The sequence below is a fragment of the Labeo rohita genome, chromosome 16 (genome assembly GCF_022985175.1).
Source record: "Labeo rohita strain BAU-BD-2019 chromosome 16, IGBB_LRoh.1.0, whole genome shotgun sequence".
NCBI classification, from domain to species: Eukaryota; Metazoa; Chordata; class Actinopteri; order Cypriniformes; family Cyprinidae; genus Labeo; species Labeo rohita.
The window spans coordinates 950,360-958,740 of record NC_066884.1 but is presented as its reverse complement, the minus strand read 5'-3'; the positions used below and the strand labels follow the sequence as shown (position 1 = coordinate 958,740).

General features: G+C 35.0%; 1 protein-coding gene across 1 annotated transcript in view; it reads left to right on the top strand.

Moving 5' to 3' along the window:
* The first annotated feature begins 179 nt into the window (after window positions 1-179).
* drd2l (dopamine receptor D2 like) overlaps window positions 180-8,381 on the top strand; it is a 23,852-nt gene continuing 15,650 nt past the window's right edge. The window contains exons 1-2 of the mRNA XM_051131673.1: window positions 180-326; window positions 7,371-7,741. Coding sequence (XP_050987630.1) covers window positions 299-326; window positions 7,371-7,741 — 399 coding nt within the window. The 5' untranslated portion in view covers window positions 180-298. The remainder of the gene's footprint in view (window positions 327-7,370; window positions 7,742-8,381) is intronic.

Here is an 8,381-nt window from a genome sequence, read left to right as displayed (position 1 = left end):
TTACGGCTTTTATCGAGCTTTATTTTAGCCGTGTCTTTCCACGATTTATTTTATGGCGATAATAACAGTTAAAGTAAACGAATATAAATCAGATGAATAATGAGCGGGAACGTCTGAGGGAGGAGGAGGCGCGCGCCTGTGAGGAACAGAGGGCGCGAAAATGAGCGGAGATCAGGTGCATCTGCAGCAATGTGCGGGAGGACTTACTGCATCATCTACAGCTCCTTCATCACATCTGTTCTCTGATTCTCCGTTAATATGAGAGAATTTTCTGTTGTTTCGTTGTAGGACTGTTGAGATGCGGGTGAAGCTCCTGCTGAATGACAGTAAGTCACTTTTCCATATTCGTTCTTCACACTTTACCTCAGTGCGTTTGACCCGTTTGTGTCGGGGCAAGTTGTCACAAGGTCTGTATTTAAATAACTTTGAGCTTTAAAAATATTCTAGCAGTTGTTGTGCATATTAGTCATTTCTAAGTTAAATTCTTGAAATTAACGTCTAGTATATTTGACATTAAGACATTATATTAGGAATGTAGAATAAGCTTCAGGAAGAGTATTTTTCATCATTGACAGCTCGGGGCAAGTTGTCACACATGTCGTATATGTTGTCATTTCAGTAAGTATTAGTTTAAGGTTTATTACAATGCCTGTTAGCCAAAACAATGCTTTGGTACGTGTTACTTTTAAAGATTTTGATGTTTCATTGCTTGTTTTGTGTTTAATAGTTGTTTATGCCGTTAAAGATTTAGCGGGAATTGTCAATTTACACCATACAGTGGGACAACATGCCCCTCTATTGGGATTAGTGTACTGTAAAATGCATTTTATAAATAAATTCACCCTGAGAATTATTAACCAGAAAACAGACAACTTGACCCAGTCACATCACAAAATTTGCAGTTTTATTGGTTATAATGGGACTTAAATTGGTTTTAATGAAAACTGTAGTGGACTCTGTGGGTTTATACTGGTAATTGATTGGTTTTTATATATTTTATGTCAAAACACAGTACAGAAAGCCATTTTTTTTTGTTGTTTTAATGGTTAAAAGTTGATGGTTTGTAATGGTATTTGTAGTGGAAACTATTAGAATTTCTATTTTCTTGTTTCTATTTATTTTTCTTAGCAGGGATGTTTGTTTCTAGACGTGTTTCAGTTTCACTGTTTTAAAAAAAAACAAAAAAAAACGTCAAACCCCATGATTAATACTGACACTTGCACATGAATAATTTATTAAGTCAGAAAATTGATGTTCTACTGAAAAATCATCTGAGGTCAAAAAGTCTAATGTGTTAAACATGATGTTTCCAAGGATCTTGAGCTTGAATGGAAGAAGAAAATCTGTTTAAAGATTCACATCAGAATCAATTACTTGCAGTTAATTAGTTACCTGATGAATCTGAAACATTGTGACCTTATAGCATTTCTGTTTTACATATTTAAACTTTATTTCCAGGTTTAAATCCCTGTTTGTTCAGGCTTTTGGACTTTTTGTCTCTTTTTTTTTTTTTTCCCCCCACAGTTTACTTTTGCAGTCATGGTTGTCTTGCTGTAAGATTATGCAAATTTCCTAAGCAAAAAGAAAACGCTTCCCTCTTGGGCTCTTGTTCACTTGTCTGCTGCTCTAATAACATTTGTAGATATGTATGGGTTCATGCGTGTCCCTGCGGCCCTGATCAAATGAGTCGTCACCTAACAACAAAACAAAAGCCTGTCGCATTAAATGCAAACAGTGCAAGCGTTGCTTGAAAAGCTCCTCATTTGCGATGCAACAACGGCGCGTCTGTGAACAATCGGTGACTCTAATGCTGCCAGGATTTCTATTGTGCGCTCATGTCTGTTGTACTCACATTTATGCATGGATGCAATAATCTGTGTCACAGTTCTAAGGAAATGCATGTTTGTTTTTTATTTGTGCTTCTATTTAAGGACACAACATGTGTCATACAGTTACAACAATTCATATTTTAATGTATCTATTAAAATCTTTGTTGTTCAAGAGAACTGCTGAAATATGGATCTGAGCTCTGCAGTGGTTAATGAAGCCGTCGATGCATTGAAAAGAGCGACACATTCCCCTGCAGCAGATAAGATCCTTATTACTGGCCACCGTAAAAGATTCATCTGAGCTCCACACGGGCCTCGAGCAACAGCATGCTCAAACTCTGAATCTCACGAAACCTGGCAAGAACGTCTTCATATTGCATCCCCAGTTAGGATCATTAAGGTTAAAGTAAAAGCATGAAAACTTCCTTAATTCACAATGATTGTCGTCTTAATGTTTCATGCAATTGTAATAACTTGCTCTCTCTCTGATTTTACATTTCTTTTCTCGCTGAATGTCTTGTTTTAAAGTTGAAAACGCCATTTAAAGGAATAGTTCACCCCAAATTGAAAATGTGCTCGTTCTCAGGGCATCCAAGATGTAGATGAGTTTGTTTCTTCATCAGATTTGGAGAAATGTCATTCCATTACTTGCTCACCAACTGGTCCACTGCGGTGAATGGGTGCCGTCAGAATGAGAGTCCAAACAGCTGATAAAGATGAGTTCGTAATCCATAATAACACTTCCTCCTGTCGTCTCTTGCATCAAAATCCAGCCACATATTTGTTTAAAGCTGTTTTGGCTTGTAAACAGTGCTTGATCTGTACAGATTTCTCTCCTGATTCAGACCAGGAAGCGTTAATATGGATTATGGACTCTCATTTTAGTTAAAAACGTCTTGATGGATTTGTTTCAGGTTTTGTCTTCTCAAGATGTTAACTGATGGACTGGAGTGGTGTGGATTATTGTGACATTTTTGTCAGCTGTTTGGACTCTCATTCTGACGGCACCCATTCACTACAGAGGATCCATTGGTGAGCAAGTGATGGAATGCTAAGTTTTATTTCCTTATTCTATGGTTTTTAAGTGCAGTGTGATGTTTTCTTGAGACAGCTGTGAGATGGAGTGGAGACATAGCGATTAAAACCGATGACATGCAGACATTGTAGGTGATTATTAGATTGAGAAGCAATTATACCACTGCAGAATCGAATGCACACAGAGCTATTAATTTCTGAAGCGCATACATTCATTAGCTAATACTTAATTATCACACAGGCATAATTTTCTCATCAGTGATCAGTGTTTGTGTCTCTGTAATGACGGATTCATCAGCGCTCAGATTAAATACAGATACGAGGGCTCTCATCAGTGCGTATTGTCCTGAGTGATTCCTGATTAACGGGCGTGAGGATGAGAACCGATTCCCTTTGGAAAGAGTGCCGCTTTCCCTTTAATCAGGGTCGGAGCATCGGCTTCGCCGCCGTGCAGCTGCAGCCTCGTTTGCATAATTCATTTTAATGAACTGCTGCCCTCACAAACGTCGAAATCTTAATGTTATGATGAATCTGTGCTGCATACATTAAACATCTTACACTTACTACTAGTACTAATAACTGTTATTATGTAGTGTCATGTAATGTGTGTTGACGGTTGATGCATGTGCTGAAATGCATGCGTGTGTTACTTTAATGCTGTCATTAATACGTTCGTTTTGCTCAGTCTTTCCCGCTGATTTGTGAACACAGTTGTTTGCCCCTAAGTTCAGTGTCCATTTATAGATTCAACAGACTTTTTGACTCTAAAACTCAACTAGACAAAGAAATAGTGAATTTTCCTTAGATGATTAAGATAATGAGTTTCCATTTTAAGTAAATTTTGAGTGTTTATTTAACTCAGTTTAATAGATCTCCTGTATTTAATGTTTTAAGTATTTGACCAGCTATGATAAAGATTTTCTTTTCACACTGTTCAGTGTTGATTTTTGGCAAATTGCATAAAGACAAAGGAGGGTCAGTTTGACCGCAATACAAATTGTTGTAACAAATTTTGTAACATATTTTTGTGCAAATGTCCTTGCATGTACATTTATGGCCCAAAATGGAAAATATTCACCAAATTTCAAAAACAAATAAATAGTTTAACCAATATTTCAAACATTTGGAAAAGTCAAATTGATCCCAACACAAAAGTTGCAACACATTTTGTACGCTGTAAAAAATAAAAAAAACACAATTTGTTGAGTCAGCTTAAAATAATGTTACCCTGCTGCCTTAAAACTTTAAGTTCAGTCAACTCAAATAAGTTTAGTCAACTTGAAATGTTAAGTTGTACTAAGTAACAACTTAGACATTTGTGTTTGCTAAACTTAATAGATGGGTAAGTAACCCAGCTGCCTTAAAAATTTAAGTTGATTCAACTCAAATGTCTTGAAAAGTTACTTAGTATAATTTAACATTTCAAGTTGAATAAACCTTTTTTTGAGTTGACTGAACTTAAAATTTTAAGGCAGCCAGGTTGCAAATTATTTTAAGTTGACTCAACAAATTGTTTTTTACAGTGTACAGCCTTTCCGAAACACATTTGTGTGTCAAAATTTTAGATGCACACGCATGACCCTAAATGAAAAATATTTACCAAATTTCAAAAAGAAATAAATAGTTTAACCAATATTTCAAGCAGTTTGAAAATCAAGTTTGGGTCAAATTGACCCCAGCAAAGAAGTTGTAACAAATGTTTGTGCCATCTTTCCAAAACATGTCAATGTCTCAAAACCTTGCATGTACATTTATGACCCAAAATGGAATATATTCACCAAATTTCAAGAAGAAATAAATAGTTTCACCAATATTTCAAGCACTTTGACAATGAAGTGTGGGTTAAATTGACTCCAGCAAAGAAATTGTAACAAATTTTGTACATATTTCCAAAACACATCTGTGTCAAAACTTGATATGCACATTCATGACCCTAAATGATAAATATTCACCAAATTTTTCAAGAAGAAATAAATAGTTTAAACATTTATCCTAACACAAACGCTGTAGCAAACTTTGTACAGCCTTTCCAAAATGCGTCTATGTGTTGAAATTTTACATGCACATTCATGACTCTAAATAAAAAATATTTACTAAATTTCAAGAATACGTCAATAGTTTAAACAGTATTTCAAGCACTTTGAAAATGAAGTGTGTGTTAAATTGACTCCAGCAAAGAAGTTATAACAAATTTGGTACAGCCTTTCCAAAACGTATCTGTGTGCTGAAGTTTAGCTTGCATATTCATGACCCTAGATAAAACACATTCACCAAATTAAAAAAAAAAAAAATGGTTTAACCAGTATTTTGAGCTGTGTCAAATCCCACCCAGCACAAAAGTTGTAACAAATTTTGCACAGCCTTTCCAAAACACATCTATGTGTCAAAAATTTACATGCACATTCATGACCCTAAATGACAAATATTTACCAAATTTAAATAAAAAATATATATTTTGTAACCAATATTTCAAGCAATGTAAAAAAAAAAAAAAATGAAGTGTGGGTTAAACTGACTCCAGCAAAGAAGTTGTAACTAATTTTGTACAGCCTTTCCAAAACGCATGTATGTGCTGAAATTTAGCATGCATATTCATGACCCTAGATAAAACATATTCAACAAATTTCAAGAAGAAATAAAAAATTTAACCAGTGTTTTGAGCTGTGTGAAATTCAAGTTTGGGTCAAATTGCACCCTGCACAAAAGTTGTAACAAATTTTGCACAGCCTTTCCAAAACACATCTATGTGTCAAAACTTTACATACACATTCATGACTCTAAATGAAAAATATTTACTAAATTTCAAGAAGAAAAAAAATTTTTAACCAGTATTTCCAGCACTTTGAAAATGACGCGTGGGTTAAAATGACCCCAGCACATAAGTTGTAACCAATTTTTTACAGCCTTTCCAAAACACATCTATGTGTCAAAATTTTACATGCACATTCATGACCCTAGATAACAAATATTCACAAAATTTCAGTAAGAAATAAATAGTTTAACCAGTATTTTGAGCCGTGTGAAACTTAAGTTTGGGTCAAATCCCCCTAGCACAAAAGTTGTAACACATTTTGCACAGCCTTTCCAAAACACACATATGTGTTAAAATTTTACATACAAATTTGTGACTCTAAATGAAACATTTTCACCAAATTTCAAGAATAAATAAATAGTTTCACCAATATTTCAAGCAGTGTGAAAATGAAGTGTGGGTTAAATTGGCTCCAGCAAAGAAGGTATGAAAAATTTGGTACAGCCTTTCCAAACCATATCTATGTGCTGAAGTTTAGCATGCATATTCATGACCCTAGATAAAACATGTTCAACAAATTTCAAGAAGAAATAAAAAATTTAACCAGTATTTTGAGCTGTGTGAAGTTCAAGTTTGGGTCAAATTGCACCCTGCACAAAAGTTGTAACAAATTTTTGCACAGCCTTTCCAAAACACGTGTCAAAACTTTGCATATACATTCTTGACCCTAAATGAAAAATATTCACCAAATTTCAAGAAGAAATCAATAGTTTAACCAGTGTTTCCAGCACTTTGAAAATGACGCGTGGGTTAAAAGAACCCCAGCACATAAGTTGTAACAAATTTTGTACAGCCTTTCCAAAACCCTATGACCCTAAATCAAAAATATTCACCAAATTTCAAAAAGAAATAAATAGTTTAATCAAGATTTCAAGCATTTTGGAAATTGAGTGTGGACCAAATTGACCCCAACACATGATTTTTTCAATACGTTGGACCCTGCAGTGTTTTATGAGCATATAAGAACTGTTACTTGGAAACTTTTCTACTCTGACGTTTTTAGAGGACAGTGAGTTGAACGGTGCATAAAAAACCTTCACAGGTTATTATCATATGCGATCAAGGGCTTCCAAAGCATCTGTGTGTTCAATAGTTTCAATAGACTATTAATTGAAAACCCTGGCATTACGTGACTCATGCGTGACTGTTCTGCATGTAGCTGTAGTCGTGCCGGCTCGCCGTAGCAGCACTTTTGTTCCCTTGAGCAAAGCTCTTGATGCCACCAGAGCGGCTCGCCAATGCAATTAGTCCCCCACTTTCACTGAAGTGCTTGTAAAATGGCAAGTAATGAGAAGTTGAGCTTTAATAATCTGAAGGCCTGATCATGTACATGTGTGCGCTGGGAAAAGGATTTAACAGAAATTGCACTGAATGTTCATGCTTTTCAAACTTGAAATAAATGGTTGCAGCTTGAGGGAATGTTGTTTATTTGCCAGTGATGCAATGACATGCTGTTCAGTGGGCAATAGTAAATGCAGAAAACATGTCGAATTATGCTGTTAACTACAATTAACCAGTTCCTTAATAACCTTGGTTCTGTCTTGTATATTAATAATAAAGTGGATCAAATGGATGTTTGTGTTTGTGCTCATGGGAAATATCCAGTTATGACCATTACAGAATGGTTTAATAAGTAAATAATGACATAATTGTAATTTTTGGCATTGATTTTTTTTAATTTCATGTCTTCTCAGGTGCCCAGAGGAGCTTCATTATGCCTGTTCTCAACGTGACTGAAGACAGCGTCTCCAGCGCTTCCCCGACCCCAGATTCGTCTCCGTCTCTTTCCTTTACAGCGTTTTCCTCCCTCCCTCCATCCCTGTCCTCGTTTGTCCCGCAGACGAACTGCTCTGTGTCTCCTTCTCCCTCGTCTCCACCGTATAACTTCTACGCAGTTCTGTTGGTGTTGCTGATTTTTTGCGTGGTGTTTGGCAACGTTCTGGTGTGTGTGGCCGTGTCCCGAGAGAAAGCGCTGCAGACCACCACCAATTACCTCATCGTGTCTCTGGCCGTGTCCGACTTGCTCTTGGCCACGCTGGTGATGCCCTGGGGCGTCTATCTGGAGGTCAGTGGACATTGTGATTGGTCGGTTTAATTGGTAATTATTCTTAGTCGCAGACCTGATAAGCACTGAAGTAGGGCCCAAAGAAATCTGCTTTAATTTTTTCCCAAATTCTGTTTATTCCTCTACTTAAAAAAAACAACAACAACAAAAAAAACATTTGTTTGTTTATTTATTTATTTATTTTTCTGGATTTTGTCTTTTATATTAGCATTTTTCTGAATTAAACATTAGCCATCAAAAAAGCATGTCTAATTAATTAAAACCATGCAAACATATGCAATTCAACAACAATTTATTACACAAAAATATTTTTTAAGGGCCCTTTGAAATCCCTTTAATTTTTCTCAAATTTAATTTATTGATTTATTAAGTTTCAAATTCAGTTTTCAGTTTTAATTTTCTGGATTCTTTTTTTTTCTGGATTAGTAATTAATAATCAAAAATATGCATAATTATTTGAAACAATGAAAGTTACATAATGTTTCTGGGTTTTTTTTCTGGATTTCATTTTCAGTAAAATTCAGTACATTTCAGTCATTAATTTTATTTTTTTTTTTCGGGACATATGAAATATTTTATTTTCAAATTATTTTTTTCTAAATTATTTTTTTATTTATTTTTTTTTTCAGAAATTCTGTTT